Here is a 16,846-nt window from a genome sequence, read left to right on the forward strand (position 1 = left end):
CCACTTATCTGTCTAATGCTCTATTTACTTGTCTACTTGTAAAACAGATAGCAGATAGCTTTCAAGTCAATTACTGATTAGTAAACATTATCAGTTTAAATGCTGTTATTTGTTCACACTAAAAATTACCCATCGGCTTTTCAGCAGTGATTATTAAAAAGTAGGGAAAAAAAACCATGTTTGCAATCTTCTGCTTTGCAGGGGAAGTTCACCACAGCCAGCGATGTTTGGGCCTTCGGGGTGACCCTGTGGGAGATACTAAACTTCTGCAAGGAGCAGCCCTACTCTCAGCTCACTGATGAGCAGGTGATAGAAAACACGGGAGAGTTTTTCAGGGACCAGAAACGACAGGTGAGGGCTGACAGAAGCATTTTGTCATTGTTTCTTTTTAAATAAGAAAAATGTAGTTATTATCACCATTTATGAACAAAACAAAAAAATAAGAAATTAAACAAACTGTTTTACAACAAAGAATTCAATTAAAATGGGAAAAACACAAATTAATGAATGAAAAGGTGTTAGCTGAAGCTTTATCCTGTTCTAAAGGAAAATAAATTTGTCACTGGATTTCACCAAATAAACACCAAGTACTACATACCCATACCTTCACACAGTAGGTCATTTATGGAGATATTAGGGAATGATGATGTAAACGTACTAGTTTTGATATGAGATATATTTAGTTTGGTTTCAGATATTTATTTCCATATTGTTTTAATGAGCCTTCTAACAAAACGTTGTGCTCTCTTATTCACAAAAGGTAGCTACAGCAAATAGATCTATATATTCAATTTACACCAGATGCCTCCTGACACAATCCTTCTATGGATTTGTGTCTCCTCATGAGCTAATGGAGCCACTAATTTATAGTCTAAAAATCACAGCTGAAAATCTAGTTCGATACAATTCTTTCTAATTTCATAAATTTGACTTAATTTTTTGATTTGCCAGTGTCAATCAACACCTCCACAGTGTATTTCTTGTTAGCCATAAACTTCTATTAGTTCCATTATTGCAGCCATTGAGGTGAATGTGTTTGCTCTGAACCCAAACTGTAAGTTATTTAATAAATTGTATTTTTCAATTACAGCTAAACAGTCTAAAGTGCTAAAACAGTAAACTCTTTTGATTCCCTGAGTTAATATCTCATCCATATTGTGCAGATCTACCTGCCTCAACCTGTGCTGTGCCCGGACTCGCTCTACAAGATTATGCTGAGCTGCTGGAGGAGGAACGCAAAAGAACGGCCGTCCTTCCAGGAGATACACAGGGCCATCTTGGAAATACAATCTTAAGCCAGTGCAGTGTTAAAGACAGTGATTCCCAGTCTGCTCACCTCTGGAAGTAAATGAAAATATGGCAATAACAGCAGACATTATCCAGGTTTAAGCTTGTCTCTGTAGAGTAACAGGGTTGGGGGCACTATGTACTACCCAAAAGAGTGAGTGTGTGTCAGTTATTAGCAAAAACAAGTTGGCTAAGATGTTTTATAGACAAATATTCCTCAAAAAAACCAGTGCTGTTTTATACTACGCTATTCTTCAAACATGCTTAAGAACATGACCTAAGGCTCTGACTCATGTCGATGAAGCCTACTTTAATGTAGCAAGTGACATTTGGCACTTTTGAAAATATATTTTAATTGCATTTGTTAATGTTGGTTTAAATTTCCTATGTTACAGCAACTTTCATATTGACAACAAAACTAATGCAACTGAACTCTCTAGTGTTTTCTCTTGGAAGACTGCTTGAATGTAGAGGAGGAAAGTCCAGAAAAACCATCACTGTTACAGTTCATCTTATCTCAAGTATCTAATCGCCACACATTTAGATTGACGAGAATAACAAGGAAATACCATCTTTTACATCTCCTTGACGTGGTTTCAACATAAAATGTATATGACTCTGTATTTTCAACAGATAAGTCTAAATCTCAAATATCAATATTTTGTATTAGTATTTATATGTTAATATGTGTTTGTTCCGTTTGTTTTGTTTGTGCATTAATATGCTCTTTATTTGGAGTATTGTATTTGATGCAATGCAACTAATTCTCTAGGTAACATTTTGGATTTCTACGTTATCTTTTATCCTGCTGCAAACTGTTGAGTTGATCATACACTAAGCTCTATACCATTGTGATTGATAATCGATGAGATATTGGAAGATGCTTATCAGCAATCCAGGCCGTGTTGGTTCAACAGTATGTGTTTACAGTCAGTGTCATTGGAAAGATGTTACTGAGAGTGCTGTGGATGTTGAACAAATGACAGAGAAAATAAGTCTTTTTTTGAAAGCAGATTAAATGTAGGTATTCATCCTAAATGGTGTGTTAGACAAGAACCATAAGATGCCTATGAGTGAACGCTTTCACTGTAGTTTATATAAGCAAATGAAAAAATAAATATCTGATGAGTCATCTACAGGTTTAGCTTTCTGCAGTTGGCTTTTTCTTCTGTATTATTTCCTCTTCGATTTGTTTGTTTGTCCACGTCTGTGCTGAGTTTCAGATAGTTTAACTGTGTTTACAGGCTTTGCTTTTGCAGGTCTTTGTCCCTCTTTGTAAATCAAGAGAAAGCTCAGATCATTGCCTTTTCAACTTATCCCTATCTGGGCAAAGACATTCTACAAATTAAATCTGATATTTGGTTTAAAGACACATTTGTGAAGCTCGCAGATGTTCTCACAAGACAAAGAAAGCATTTCATGACATTCTCCATCAGCTCAGTGCAGGCAGATGTTTAGCCCTATGAAGTCCTAATATGTTGAGATTCATTTCATCTTTGTACTCAAATGTTTAAGTGAGAATATTTTATATATTTCTGTAAGCAAAAGTTGTTCATTAAATAAAAATTAAACTGGAAATTGAATCTGTTTGAGAGCTTTTGTCTTATTCATGAACAGAGATGAATATTTCATGCTGTGTCTGAGTGGGCTGTCCCTAAAGATGATCAGCTGACAACCATGTGGATCTTATTGGCGGAGTGCTGCTACAGCATCCAATCAGAACTCAGAGGTGGGGCGAAAACTGTTACTTCACAGAACAGGAAATCATTCTTAGGACTTTGCACGGATCAATTGACATTTGGCCGCAAATGTAGAGTTTTCTATATTGGCAGTTTGAAGTTAACAGGATGAATAAGGTGATTTTGGTAACAGGAGCCAATAGGTAATCACTGTTTTTGTTTTTTTAAATGATAACCTTCAAATCAGGAAACTTTATATGTTCAGTGAACTTACTACTAGTTATATTACAAAAATGTTTGACTAAATGTCATTTTTGCAGTGAATTTAATCCACAGTATTAAACAGGAATACTGTAGTAAAGTATTGTTGTAAGTAGTAGTATTAGTAGTAGTAAATACTAGTAGTAATAGTAATATGGATTTCCCTGCAGTGGCATTGGCCTGGCACTGTGTGAGCGTCTCCTTTCAGTGGACACAGAGGGTCTCCAGCTTTGTCTGGCCTGCAGGAACATGCGCAGGGCTGAAGCTGCTCGCTCAGCTCTCCTCACCTCTCACCCCAAAGCCCAGGTGGCCCTGCTGCAGGTGGACACCAGCAGCATCTCCTCCGTCATTAGTGCTGCACAGGAGGTCAAAAAGAGGTGGGAAGATGAACTCAGAAACACAGAAATCAAATCTGTACTTGATAAATCATCACCGATCACCAGTTATGCTGATAGTTCTTTACGTGCTATAGACAACCATTGTTTGTTATCTGCAGGTACGACCGGCTGGACTACCTTTACCTGAATGCAGGGATCATGCCAAATCCACAGTTTGATGTAAATGCCTTTTTGAAAGGCCTCTTTTCCAGGTAAACTAGTAACTCTAGACGTGCCTGAATCCTCAATTTTATCTACAGCGCATCACAGTTTCTTTATATTTCATCATCTTCAACTGTGTCCCATGCTGCATTTCTTTTGCCTCAAATTTCTATAAACCTGTATTGCAGAAATGTCATCACAATGTTTGCCACCGGTGAGGGCATTCTGACACAGCAGGATGGTGTTACCCCAGATGACCTCCAGGAAGTTTTTATGACAAATCTCTTTGGTCACTTTCTTTTTGTGAGTCACTTTTGTAATTTGGTGTCTGAATAATCTTCATATTTTAGACAGATCTGCCCATAAAATATTGTACTGAGATGTGCTTTGTCATAGTTTTCTGAAGGAAGACCAATTGCTGGTCGATTGTCCTTGATGAAACAAATATAGGTGATACTGGATCTGTCTGTCACTTAGCAACTACGCTCATTAAAAATTAACAGCACGTACTGCTCTAGCCATAAGGTCGCAGCAGGTAATATTCTGCTCACTTTGCATTTTCGGCTGAATTGGGGCTGCCATCAAAGTAACCTTTTCAAAGTTCTTGTTTAAACTTTCAGCAATTATAAAACAGTGCGCTTAAGAAAACTGTTCACTCTTACTTTTAGACATTTGGTGGAATCTCACTCAGTTTCTTTAAAATCTAGATTAGCCACAACATTAAAACCACTGCCAGGCAAAGAGAATAAGGCTGATTCGGCGCTGGCATTTATGTGGAGATTAGTTTGGCACATTCCTCCCATAGAAATGTTTTTGTAGACCAAACAGAGACAGTAATGACAGAACTGGCCCTCCACCGTAGGACTGTGCACATTGTCAAGCCCCCAAAACTGCTTTCGAATGCTTAAAAGAACAGAAGCCAAGGCCTTCAAGATCAATAAGTAGAACAAGCCCAGTCAACCCTACAGCCCACTGGACCCTAGATTCCACTGCCCATACTATTTTGTTAAAGTTATTTTGGTTACTTATATAATATCCACTGGTTTTAGTGTTATGTCAGATTGCTGCATAAGCATCCAGTTTAATAGACAGTACATGCAGTAATCTCATCTGTTCTCACACAGTTCACCCAGTTACCTTGAGTTTAGCTTCTTTTTTGGACAAACTGCAGTGGAAACAAGTTTTAATTTGATCTTTCTGTCATTTTGTGTTCTGCTTTTAATGATAAAGGTCAGGGAGCTGGAGTCAATGCTGTGCCGTGCAGGCCGGACCTCCCAGCTGGTCTGGACCTCCTCTAGTAATGCTCATCGTTCGGCTTTTAGTCTCGAAGACATTCAACATAAAAAAGGCACTCAGCCCTACAGCTCTTCCAAATATACCTCTGACCTGCTCAGCCTCGCACTCAACACACACTACAATAAACAGGTCAGCTCATGCACCTCACATGCCATGACTGACTCACACCAGAAATTGCATTTCTTTTTTTTAAGCTCCTAATATTTTGATGAAAGTGACCCTGGTGCTCGTTATTTTTTTTTAGGGTTTGTACTCATCTGTGATTTGTCCTGGTTTTGTGATGACCAATCTGACCTACAACATCCTGCCCTCCTTCCCAGCATTCCTCTGGACACTGTTTACGCCTATCTTCTGGCTTGTGAGTGACACAGTTGTTACAAATGCATAGTTGGGTGTTTGGCTCTATCTGAGATGTGTATTTCTTTCAAACTCACAGATAAGAATGTTCACAAACACTTTCACATTGACACCTTATAATGGAGCTGAAGCGCTGGTAAGTAAAACAGAAATTCACACTTCCAACACACAGTTCAGGTGAAATTCATGTTCTCAATTCTGTTCTTATTTTCAGTTTTGGTTATTTAAACAAAAGCCTGAATCGCTGGACCCATATGCAAAGTATCACAGCTTAACATCTGGGCTAGGGAACAACTACACACAGCCCCGTAAGGTACGGCGGGTAAAAATGGACAAAAACTAATGTTGAGTCAAAACAGTCTGTAATGTAGTTCCACATATGTCTTCTGTGTCTCGTCACAGATGGACATTGACTTGGAGACATCGGAGTCTTTGTATGAGAAATTACTGCAGCTAGAAAGAGAAGTAAGGAAGAAACTGAAGGACGAACAAAAGGAAAGCCCACTGTGATCCCCCAAATCCTGCAGGATCACCTCGATGCATATCACCCAGTTCTGGATGGAAAACATTTTATTCCCGTCTCACAGGTCTCCTAGGAGGATTATGTGCTCTGGCTGTCAGAAAAATAACACACCTCTACCTGTCACAGCAACCTGCAAGGCTGAATTTTAAGTGGGAACTGATGAGTGTGGTGCATGTTGTGACAGCACATATTTTCATCTAACAATACAAATAAGCACTGCCTGTTCCGCTAATTCTTATTCAGAGACTTAACAAGTTATGAGAACCTACTAACACAGTTTTGGAGTCTAAATACACAGAAATAAATGTGATCACCACTATGCGTTTTCTCCACTTTCTCCAATCTGGTTGTTAATCCCATGGTCCTCACGGCAAAACGCAGTGCAGTCTGACAGCAGACTATCTGTGTCTTCCCAAAAGTTGATATAGGTACTTCGTGTGAGCCTCTCGGCGGTGTAAGGAGGTGCCGGCAGGTGCGCACAAGCGCTCTCGAAACACCTCTCCGGAGGATCCGGGGCAGAAACCCAGCAGCCATCTCCGTGTTCCATTGTTTGGTCTCCAGTCTCGCACTCCTCCTCTGCTCCGCTCAGTTTCGGATTGCAAAAAGCCCAAACCATCCCGCAGAAATAGATGAAAAACGTGCCCATGACCATAATCATGAGCGCGTAGGACTCTATCATAGCTTTGGTGACTGCGGACGTCATTTTGCGCATATGCAGGAGTTACTGAACGGACTACCGAAAGTCTGGTCGCGAGGGGGAAGTCAGCAAAAGTGGCATCACCGTTCGAGCTGGACCACTCAGAAACGCGAGACAGACATAGGGGAAAAAAATTCCCGGACGATTTAAAGTCGACCATTATGGGAGTTTTTAAGATTCTCAAAATTTCGATATAAACAGTTACTGTTTTTTGATTTTTTAAGACTACCGAGGAGAACCAGCAACAAAACATCAAGCTTCTGTTTAATGTGTGGTCTTGCTTTGTGTTCGGTTGTCTTTTCAATCAATCACAGTATTACATATGCCTATTTAATATTTGCTTATTGGCTACAGGCTATATATATAATCATAAATGAAGCACAACCAAGTTTCCAACTAGCACGTGGCACTGCAAAATATAAATGCACATAAAAGCGCAGGAATTTAGAGATAATTTATAACGTGTTTGTTTAATGAAAATATTACAGACAAGACAACATATTAAATGTTGAAACTGGAGATTATTTTTAAGGTATAGGTTGTTATTTTTCAATTTAATCCCAGCAACACGCTAAATAAGACTGAGACTGGTGCATGTGTTTAGTCTTACATCATACTAAAACTCTAAATGTTTTCATTTTCTTGCATGATGCTCAACTACTCACTGTCTCCTTATTAATGTGCCCATTTCTCAATTTCCAAGTAAACAAATACAATATATTAGAACCAGAAACATGGTGGTGAAAATAACTCATTTTGTGCTGTGGAACAGCTGCTGATTAAAAGAAAATGTCACAAAAATGTTGCAGATCATCGAATGCATTTTAATATTAGACAAAGATAATCTCAGTGAATACAAAATGCTGTTTTTAAATGATGATTTCATTTCATTTATTAAGGGTTATCCAAACATTCCTGCGCCCATGTGAAAAATTAATTAGTCTCCTTGTTAAATCATGAATTAACTTACTTTAACCACATTTTTTGTAAAGCTGAGTTCATTTTCACCAACCACACCCAAGCTGGATTAATACCAGGCCTGTTGAATCACTTAAACAGAACCTGTCTGACAAAGCGAAGTAGGCTAAAAGATTTCAAAAAACAGCACAACATACCACAAATTAAAGAAACTCTGGAACAGCTGAGAAACAAAGTCAGTGACATCTATCAGTCTTGAAAGTCTTGCAAAACCATCTCTATGTCTTTGAGACTCCAACAAACCACAAAGGGACCCATTTTCCATAAATGGATACAACTTGGAACAGTGATTAGTTTTAAAATTTAGCTTTTCCTTCCCACTTTTCCTTCTGAATGTCAAAAACATTTCAGTGATCTCCAAGACCTTTGGTAAAATAATCTGTGGACTGATCAGAGAAAAACTGACATTTTGGAAGGTTTGTGTCCTGTCACATCAGGTGTAAAACAAACACAGCATTTCATAAAAAGAACATCATAATAAGAGTCAAATATGGTGGTGGTATAGTGTGATGGTCTGGAGCAACTTTCCTGCTTCTGGACCTGGATCACTTGTCCTAACTGATGGAATCATAAATCCTGCTCTCTACCAGACAGTCTTAAGGGAGAATGTCTGACCATCAGTTTATGTTCTGAAGCTCAAGAACATTTGGGTTATGCAGCAGAACAATCTGAAAACCATTAGCAAATATACTACTTGAATAGCTCAACTAAACAAGAACAAAAGGAAGGTTTTGTCAAACTCTGGACTTAAATCTGATTGTATTTTGTTTTGCCGTGACCTTAAAGAACATACACATAAGGTCAGGCCATTTATGCCTGAAAACCCTCCAATGTGACTGAATCGACACAATTCTGCAAAGAGGGTTGGGCCACATGTCCTCCACAGCGTTCTGAAACACTTATTGCCAGTTATCACAAGCGCTTGATTTTGGTTCTTGCTGCAAAGGGTGGCACAACCAGTTATTAGGTCCAGGGGGTAATTACCTTTTCACACAGGACCAGGTTTATTTGCATAGCTTTCTTAGACTAATACAATAAAACATCATTTTAAACAGATTTTTATATTCACTTGTGTTATGTTTGTGTAAAAATTTTTTTTTGATGATCTGAAACATGCAAGTGTGACAGATACGCAAAAAAAAATAAGTGATCAGGAAACAGGAAAATAATTTTTAAATGTAGCCCTGTGTTACAGTCTTAAACCATCACAATGCATTTTTGTATAGCACTGTTTGCAGGTTTCCTCACCTATATCAGGCAGTGCTGATAAAGCTATCTCTAAATACAAATGTGAAGTGCTGTTTATACTTGCAGTAGGCTACTTGCCAGCTTTAAATGGGGGCTAGGCCCCGATGTCCTGCGAATGCTTATTCTGAGATGTACTAACATACCTACACTCTGTATATTAACTCTACCGTAAACTTAAACTTTAACAATTTAAGTTAAATCTTTGACCACTTCCTTTTGTTTTCCAACAAAACTATAGTGCCTCTATTAGCAGGAGCACCTGCTGTTTCCCTTCGAGATATGTGAGGCAATATATAATAAGCCTGACCAAATATTTGGGCCATCATTAGTGTGGAAACCAGTCTGCAGTGCTTTTCAAGACAGTTTCGAGGACTGGGGACATTTCTGAAAAGTCAAAACAAGAGCACGCAGTGTAAATGTGGGCACTCATGCTTTATTTTACAGACTACACCGGATAGCAACACTAGCCCCTCTTGCATTGTGGGTAAACGAGTTTCTTCAATTGCCTATCAGTAACTCAGTCTAGTGCTTTGATCGTCCAAAGAAACTACACACCCCACCCGCGCCAACCCAGAGGTCCCGGATGTCTATCGCGCCGGAAGAGAAGACGGTCCTTTCCCAGCCATCTTGTGGCTTCACCTAGCGAAGTGCTCGCACCAAGCCTCGTAGAATCGGAGGAAAATCCTGCTGAAGGGGCGCCATCATGCCCGGACAAATGCAAGAAGGTTTTGGCTGTGCCATAACCAATCGGTTCGACCAGTTATTTGACGACGAGTCGGATCCGTTTGAGCTGCTGAAGCAAGCCGAAATAAAGAAGAAGAAGGAGGCTTCTGCCCCTGGTGCCGCCAAGACTGCAGCCCAGGCTGCCAAGCAGCCTAAAAAGGAGTCTCAGAAAGAGAGAAAGGCCCCCTTGGCCGATAAGAAGGAGGAGACCCAGGCCGTCCCGCTCAAGAAAGATGGTAAGATATAATTTTCACGTTTCGTGTCTCGCAGTTAAAGCAGATGCTTAACATTGAGCTAACAGGCTAAGCTGCTTGATTACTAGCTAGCAATGGTTCACAAGCCACCCTCCCCGTGACATGCGGTCCACATGGCTGTTGTGTGCCCCTGCTGGCTGTCATTTACCCGAACAATGACATTTAAACAAACGTGTTCCGCAGTGGGATCCATTGGGCTTAAAAAAATTGCTGTCCGACGTGTTTTGGCTTGCCCTCCCCCCCTCCAGTGGGCCTTGTTGAGCGGGTAGAACCTGAAAGCCTGACTGGCCGGGGGTGTATCTCCGGGTTTATACGTTTATACTTGCCACGATGGGCTTCCACAGACCCCCACTTGTGGCTGAGCTGACCCAGAAAGCAGTTTTTAGGAAGCAATTAATTATTTTAAAAATAAAAGAAGAAAAATATCTTTCTATATATTAATTTCAGGCGCTTTAAGGAGAAGGAAGTTTAGCACGTGCAATGATTGAAGTAACGTAATATGAGTACATGTGTACGCTCGTGGCGGATCGGCAGGTGGATTGGACCTCGGAGCCTGCACTGCTCTCGCGCGGATGAACCTCGTGGTTGTAGTGTGGGGCGTGTTAAAGCACAGGCTCTTAAACCGCCACTTCCCATTGGCGCATAATGCAGACGCGATGCACGCGGTCGACGTACATTCACAACGCTTGTATCTCCGGTTTCCATTTCCCCCCAGATATTCAATTGTCATATATAACATCATGTATAGTTAACAAGTCATTCAATATATTTTTGTTTTACAACTTGTTTGTCTTAAATTTTCCAGCGTCAGGATTTGACCTAGTTCCAGGAGGTTAGTTTGCCATTATCTTCACTTCAGGCTGCCAAGTAGGCTCATATCTGTTTGCAAGAGAGAAGATGAGACAGGTGCACCGACTATGGTGCAACCAGCTGCTCCTGTGTAGTGGTGGATGTCTATTTTGGTAGCTGGTGAGTTAAGCAATGGGTGGATGGTGTTGTGTCACACTGGGTCAGTGGCAGTTAGATGTGCCATACAGGGTTAAACACTGTGTAGGTGTTAATTCACATGGTTGGCCTGTGAAAGGAAGGAGTAACGAGTGATTAAGTTATCAGATGGCTTTCCAGGTTAGAAAACAAAAGTAGGTCAACTTCCTTTGCATGTTAATTGGAATTATTTGCTCCACTTAAACACAACAAACACATCTTCTTTGTCTTTTATCACACTCGGCATTTGGTCCCAATCTGTCACTTTCACTGCTAATGGTCATCTGATCCTCCTGTTGTGGTCAATCCTAGGTGCTGGAATGAGGAGGATGGGCCGGAAGCCAGAGGGTGAGGGGTCCAGACCCCAGGGCGGCCAGGGAGAAGGACGCCCCCCAACAGACAGACGGCCAGCGGACAGGCGGCCACCTCGCCGCTTCGAGAGGCCTGCTGGCGACTCTGGCGAGAAGCCTGAGGGTGGTGAATTTTCAGTGGAGAAGTGAGTTTATTTTCTGAGCAGACTAATTTCCAACAGGGTGTCTTCTGCTTTTACAAAATAGTTGTCATTATTGGGTGGGACTACAACTGTTTAGGCGTTTCTTACAATGATAAGAGACTGTAGTCTTGCCTAAACTGCGGCAGGCACATATATCTTATTGTCACAAAAATCTTTGTAGGAAACTGAAAAAAAAGGCATCTGCAAATCAACTTTTAAGTAGCTACTATCAGGATTTTTATAAACCTTTTAAAAAAATCAGTTGTATGTGCAGTCCCACTCAGTTGTATGGAGTCTTACAGGGAGCTTATGTCATCGCTCAGCTGATTGATTCACTTTCATAATCTCAGTTTTTGTTTGCAGCAGGCAGCAGGAAAAGAAAAACAACAAAAAAACCAAGCAAACAGAAAGCTTAGCACCAAGCAGTAGACACAGTTAGCTGTTCAGGACTCTCTCAGGAGTTTGTAGAAACCAAAACCTGAGATAAGTGTTATGTTGTAATGGTGAAAACTTGTTTTTACTGCCCCCAACTGGACAATAAAAATGTTTTCCCCATTGGCTAAGGACCTTGGCCAGACTGTGATTGTAACAGTTGTTCTGCATTAATTTCTTTAGGCCCGTCAGCGACAGGCCAATGAGGGGACGTGGTGGCGGTAGGGGAGGCCGCGGAGGCAGGGGTCGCGGCATGGGTCGCAGCGATGGCTTTGATTCCCGAGGAAAACGTGAATTTGATCGGCACAGCGGCAGTGACAAATCGTAAGTAATATTTTATTTTTTCCTCTCACAGTTCTTATATATCGCTTCATTGAAATACCCTTAACGCATCTGGTCTTAACACCTTTGTGTGTGTTGTGATGCAGTGATCATGTTGTGATCCTGGCTAATCCAGATGTTGTTTCAGTAGTTTGAAAGGAGAAGAGAAGCGTGGTGGAAGTGGATCTCACAACTGGGGCACCGTTAAGGATGAACTGAAGTAAGTTCTTTCTTTAGGAACAGAAGAAACTTCTGTGATAGTTAAATAACACCTTTACGCTTTGATAGCGAGAACTCTCTCGTCTGCAAGAGATACATTAAATGATCTAGTAGTATGCCATTCTTAGGTGATGCATGTGCTGTTCTGGGTAAAGCTTGCTAAAATTGATGCATGCAGAGCAATCCTCATTTTCATGGCTTCCCTGCCCCCTCCTTGCAGTGAGCTTGACCAATCAAACGTCACTGAAGAAAACCCTGAAGGAGAGGAGCATCCAGCTGCCGACTCTGAGAACAAGTAATTTTTTTCACCTTGCTGTGTTCCTCAATGAGACTTCACTTTCACTGTGAAAAGATTCACAACTTTTGATGTGCATTTTGTAGCCACACACGCACATCCATACTAAATCAGTGACACTGAAAGACAGTGTTATTAATTCTAACGCTTATCTGGGTGTGTTCATGTTGAAGGGAGAATGAGGTTGAAGAAGTGAAGGAAGAAGGCCCCAAGGAGATGACTCTGGATGAATGGAAGGCCATGCAGGACAAGGACCGCGCCAAGGTAGAATTCAACATCCGCAAGCCCAACGAGGGAGCTGATTGGAACAAAGGATTTGTGCTCCACAAGTCCAAGGCAGAAGTGAGTAAAAACAAAAGGTCTGCTCTCGGTTGGAGAAATTATTTATTGCTACATTTTAACAGGTATCCAGTATTCAAGCAAGAATTCTTCTTCCAATGTAGTATATTGACACTTCCAAAATAGGTGAGACAACAGCTTAGCCAGGAATTAGGGAAGATTATGGAAACTCCCATGTGTTGGAGGTTATGTTAAATATTCTTTCTCCGTGAGATGAAACTGACTTTAATAATGTTGCACCGGTGCAAAAGGTTTTCATGGCTGCACTTCTAAGTCAGAACTTCAACATAGAACAGGAAGTAGTTGTACTTATCAGACAATGATGCAAGTTTTATTTTTGCAATATGCCTTAAAAAAAAAAAGTGAATCGGAGTGTTGTGCAAAATTGTATTAGTCAGTATTCACTTTCTAAGGCAATGCTCCATCATAGCATTTTCAGTCAATGTGCAGAACATGTCACTAAAACTGGGTTTGACATTATAAGTGTGAGTCATACATTGTTAACAGGAATCGACAGGATGTTTTTATATTAACTGTATTATCTTATTAAGAGATTTGAATTTGTTGGTGGAAGCACATTATTTTGATCAGTGTGTTAATGTTGGCTTGTGTCTTTGTACCTGTCCACTGCAGGATAAGAAGGGTGATCTGATTGAACCTGAGGTTGAGGAGCAGAAGGTAAAATTTCTACAGTTGCATGTGCTCTGAGTATATGAACTCCAGTCATGCATGCTAGCAGAACATTTATGTTGCAGATATACCAAAACAATAAAACTTAATTTTTAACCCTTGTTTTTGTAATTTAGGGAGATGATGAGCACCATTGCAGGAAGCCAGCCAATGACATTACGTCACAGCTGGAGATCAACTTTGGAGACCTGGGCCGTCCAGGCCGTGGACGTGGTGGACCACGTGGTGGCCGTGGAGGTGGAGGTGGTCGTGGCCGCGGCGAAGCCACCAGGCCAATGCGTGGTGGAAGGTCTGACAAGGTAAGGGGCATTAAGCACAGCTTAGTTGCTGTTATATCAGCAACAACCAGGTTTATGCGCAGGAAGTTGGGATGCACAAGACGAAATGTTTAAATTACCAGTGATTCTGATATTTGCTCTTTTTGGCATTTAGAACGTCCTGTTTTTTAGAAGTGGTACAGCCCTTCATTTAAAGAACAGATTGCCCTCTGCTGTTAAATCATTTTACGACTTTATTTCTGTATTATTGCAGTGGACCATTTCCATTAATCAGTCTCATCTTTTCTAACTTGTACTTGTTGTCCACCTTTTCTAACAGTCATCTACGTCTGTGCCAAACGTGGACGACCCAGAGGCCTTCCCAGCCCTGGCTTAAGCCAGGGTTGCTAATCCTCAGGCCTACAGGAGCCTCCTGAGCACCTCCACTACGAGGCTTGCATGTTCCTGGATCCTTCAGCAGAGTGAACCAATGGAGAAGACTGTCATTTACTATGACACTCAATGTGAGGACTGAGTTTTACCCAATAAAAACAAAACGAAGATGGAAAAAAAACAGAAATTAACAAAAAAAACAAAAAAATAAAAGGACTTCTTGCTACTCTGGAGCAACTTATTGGTAGAGGTTTTGTACTTGGAAACAAAGTAGCAGGGATGTTTTCATACAGTATTTTTTTCAGAGGTTATGCATTGTCCATTGATAAATTTTTGTAATTGCTGCTTGAAAATATGCATTTTGAAAGAGTATCTTTAGTGTGGTGTGTGCCATTGCTTTCTCGCTTTAAACTAGGCACTGTGGAGCTCCAACCCAAGCTCATAAGCTCTGACACACCAGGTATTTCAGATGACGTTACAGCTTCAGTCATTGAGATTTATGGATTTTTTTTTCTTTAGCACTGGGATATTGTTTTATATTTTGTACAGGAGGTCTATTCTTGTATGATCTTCAGCCTGTAAATCGTAACTATTTTCATAGATTCTTTCAGAGACTGTATTTCACATGGTGCAAATAGGATGCACCTTGATCTTTGGTCAAAAGGTGCTACCTATCTTTGAATGCATTGATGAAATGGCGCCTAAATCTGAATTTAAGGTTCTTTTTGTACTGAAGATGTTTTGAAGGAGTAACATTAGGTCATTTTGGAGGAGCACGCTGGTGATGACTCTTAAATTTGCGCTGATCATGAAACTTTGGTCAGGTGAATTTATTAGCAGCTCAAAGATATTTCACATTTTCTCGTTACTTGTTATTTGAAGTGCAATCCTCGGTCTAATGAATCTTCCTCCTTGCCCATTTCATCTTTGATCACTGGCCATGTGCGAGTCAATTAATGCCTTTCTTTTTACTTTAGAGCGCTAAGGGGAGGAAGTGTTTTTACACAGTTGAGATTTGACCCTCTCCAACTGTTTACACACTCCACTCTGGTATCCTTTTACAGATGTAAACTCAGCCCAGCTTCAGTTTGTTTCTGCAGTCTGTTCTGTGCTGATATTTTCCTCCACTGTTGACTTGCCCTGTAGCTTCCACAGTGGCACCACTGCATAATTGCTCTGAAAGAAATACAGTTGTCCATTGTGTGGAACAACAGAAGTTCTCTACAAATGTGTGAATTCTAGCCCTGCTATTGGAGACCTCTGTCGGTAAATAAAGGTGGTCGATAAATTTTTTTGCATTGTCATTTCTTTTTTTCCTTTTTTTTTTTTGTCCTGCCTGCACAAAGGCACTATTATTTTACACTTTTGCTGTACTTTTTTTTAATTTCCTTTTTGACCGCATCACTTTTTAAATGTATGCTACCACTGTGTTCAATTAGGGGGACCTGTTATGATATCCAGCTGTTTTTTCACCTTGCCCTACTAGGCTAGTGTTGCATTATTACTCTAGTCATTTGACTTACACTGGACCTTTAGTGTAGCCCCTCAGTTTTCTGAAACCTGTTTTTGCTTTCTTCCCTCCTTTAGGCCAGTTTTATTCTGAAGGTTGGCTTTTGCAAACAAAACGTGAACAAATTGGCTGCCTGTGCTCAGACCCAGCGTGGTGTCTGGGATAATCATATTTGATTCTAATTTGCTGAGATAAGCCAAAAGTCCTTATAGTCTGAAACCAAACACGTAGATCAGATTGCATCCTGTATTTTTGGCTCTGGAGTTACTATTACATACAGAAACATTTTTAAAATCCTGACCATGTTTGAAATGGGTTTGTAGAGAGATACTTTAATTGTCCCTGAAGGCAAATTGTTGCTACTGCTTTTAAAGAATGCAGTTTGTTGGGGAAAGACAGCTTTTGTGTTTTTGCTGCAAGTACAATACTCAGATATTTGAAAATGTTAATGATGTGCAGACTTTCAGCTTTAACTTGAGGAATTTAACAAAAGTATTTCATTAACTGTTTTAATAAATAATAGGCCCTTTTTTTTTCAGAGGCTCAAAATTAGACTGCTTTAAATCTAAAAAAAATATATATATATAAAAAAACTTGGATAAGAAGAATTGAACCCATGGACTTCACTAAATGCTGGGATTCCTCCCTTTAGAGATTCTGCCAGCAGCTTCAGTTACTGCTTGTGTGTGTGGGTTCTTCTGCATTTAGTTTTGCATTTAGTAAGTGAGAGGCATACAATAGAATCTCTACAGTAGAATAGAAAAGCCCTTTACTGTCATTGTCCATGTACAACAAAATTGTGAGTGCTCAACACCAGCTGTGTAGGTTTAAAATATAAATAGTAAGACAGCAAGACTAAATGGCAGGAAAAATGTATACAAAATAAGAGGAAGGCTCCATTAGAACAGGTCGCAAAGTGCTTGGTTTAAGATGAGATTCAATTCAGTTTCCTTTATATAGCAGCAAATCACAAAGAACACGGAAAACCCCAACAGTCATATAACCTACCTTATAAGCAAGCACGTTGGTGACAGTGAGAAAGGAAAAACTGTTTTAAAAGGTAGAAACCGA

The 16,846-nt window shown here is 40.2% G+C and overlaps 3 protein-coding genes across 8 annotated transcripts in view; all 3 read left to right on the forward strand.

The window, feature by feature from the left end:
- The window catches only part of ddr2a (discoidin domain receptor tyrosine kinase 2a), a 31,548-nt gene extending 28,690 nt beyond the window's left edge, over positions 1 to 2,858 (forward strand). For all 3 annotated transcript variants that reach the window (XM_006809377.3, XM_006809376.3, XM_006809378.3), the window contains exons 16-17: positions 202 to 351; positions 1,164 to 2,858. In XM_006809377.3, coding sequence (XP_006809440.2) covers positions 202 to 351; positions 1,164 to 1,295 — 282 coding nt within the window. In that variant the 3' untranslated portion in view covers positions 1,296 to 2,858. The remainder of the gene's footprint in view (positions 1 to 201; positions 352 to 1,163) is intronic.
- A 220-nt stretch (positions 2,859 to 3,078) lies between these two features.
- On the forward strand, positions 3,079 to 6,052 carry hsd17b7 (hydroxysteroid (17-beta) dehydrogenase 7). Its single transcript, XM_006809375.3, has 9 exons — positions 3,079 to 3,169; positions 3,398 to 3,604; positions 3,724 to 3,816; positions 3,955 to 4,069; positions 4,997 to 5,191; positions 5,307 to 5,420; positions 5,499 to 5,555; positions 5,634 to 5,732; positions 5,822 to 6,052. Exons 1-9 carry the CDS (start codon positions 3,135 to 3,137, stop codon positions 5,927 to 5,929), a joined length of 1,023 nt encoding a protein of 340 aa, XP_006809438.2. The 5' UTR covers positions 3,079 to 3,134; the 3' UTR covers positions 5,930 to 6,052.
- Positions 6,053 to 9,443: 3,391 nt separating this feature from the next.
- On the forward strand, positions 9,444 to 15,553 carry serbp1a (SERPINE1 mRNA binding protein 1a). 4 transcript variants are annotated; one of them, XM_035916231.2, is made up of 9 exons: positions 9,444 to 9,824; positions 11,139 to 11,322; positions 11,935 to 12,075; positions 12,224 to 12,292; positions 12,512 to 12,586; positions 12,757 to 12,928; positions 13,559 to 13,603; positions 13,732 to 13,914; positions 14,213 to 15,553. In XM_035916231.2, the coding sequence occupies exons 1-9, from the start codon at positions 9,569 to 9,571 to the stop codon at positions 14,267 to 14,269; spliced, it is 1,182 nt and encodes a 393-aa protein (XP_035772124.1). In that variant the 5' UTR covers positions 9,444 to 9,568; the 3' UTR covers positions 14,270 to 15,553. The 4 variants fall into 4 exon arrangements, with proteins under 4 accessions (XP_035772124.1, XP_035772123.1, XP_006809436.1 ...); XM_035916230.2 differs by having other exon boundaries at positions 9,445 to 9,824; positions 12,221 to 12,292; XM_006809373.3 differs by having other exon boundaries at positions 9,446 to 9,824; positions 12,221 to 12,292; positions 12,760 to 12,928.
- Positions 15,554 to 16,846: the final 1,293 nt, after the last annotated feature.

The sequence above is a fragment of the Neolamprologus brichardi genome, chromosome 23, assembly GCF_056152115.1.
Source record: "Neolamprologus brichardi isolate AB-2024 chromosome 23, ASM5615211v1, whole genome shotgun sequence".
In the NCBI taxonomy this organism is placed as follows: Eukaryota; Metazoa; Chordata; class Actinopteri; order Cichliformes; family Cichlidae; genus Neolamprologus; species Neolamprologus brichardi.

Excerpts from the sequence above, each read along its gene's own strand:
- hsd17b7 (XM_006809375.3), top strand. The coding sequence starts at position 3,135 with ATGAATAAGGTGATTTTGGTAACAGGAGCCAATAG. Across the intron at positions 5,192-5,306 it reads ACACACACTACAATAAACAG|GGTTTGTACTCATCTGTGAT; the intron begins GTCAGCTCATGC and ends ATTTTTTTTTAG. Across the intron at positions 5,733-5,821 it reads ACTACACACAGCCCCGTAAG|ATGGACATTGACTTGGAGAC; the intron begins GTACGGCGGGTA and ends GTCTCGTCACAG.
- serbp1a (XM_035916230.2), top strand. The coding sequence starts at position 9,569 with ATGCCCGGACAAATGCAAGAAGGTTTTGGCTGTGCCATAACCAATCGG. Across the intron at positions 9,825-11,138 it reads CGTCCCGCTCAAGAAAGATG|GTGCTGGAATGAGGAGGATG; the intron begins GTAAGATATAAT and ends GGTCAATCCTAG. Across the intron at positions 12,929-13,558 it reads TCCACAAGTCCAAGGCAGAA|GATAAGAAGGGTGATCTGAT; the intron begins GTGAGTAAAAAC and ends TGTCCACTGCAG.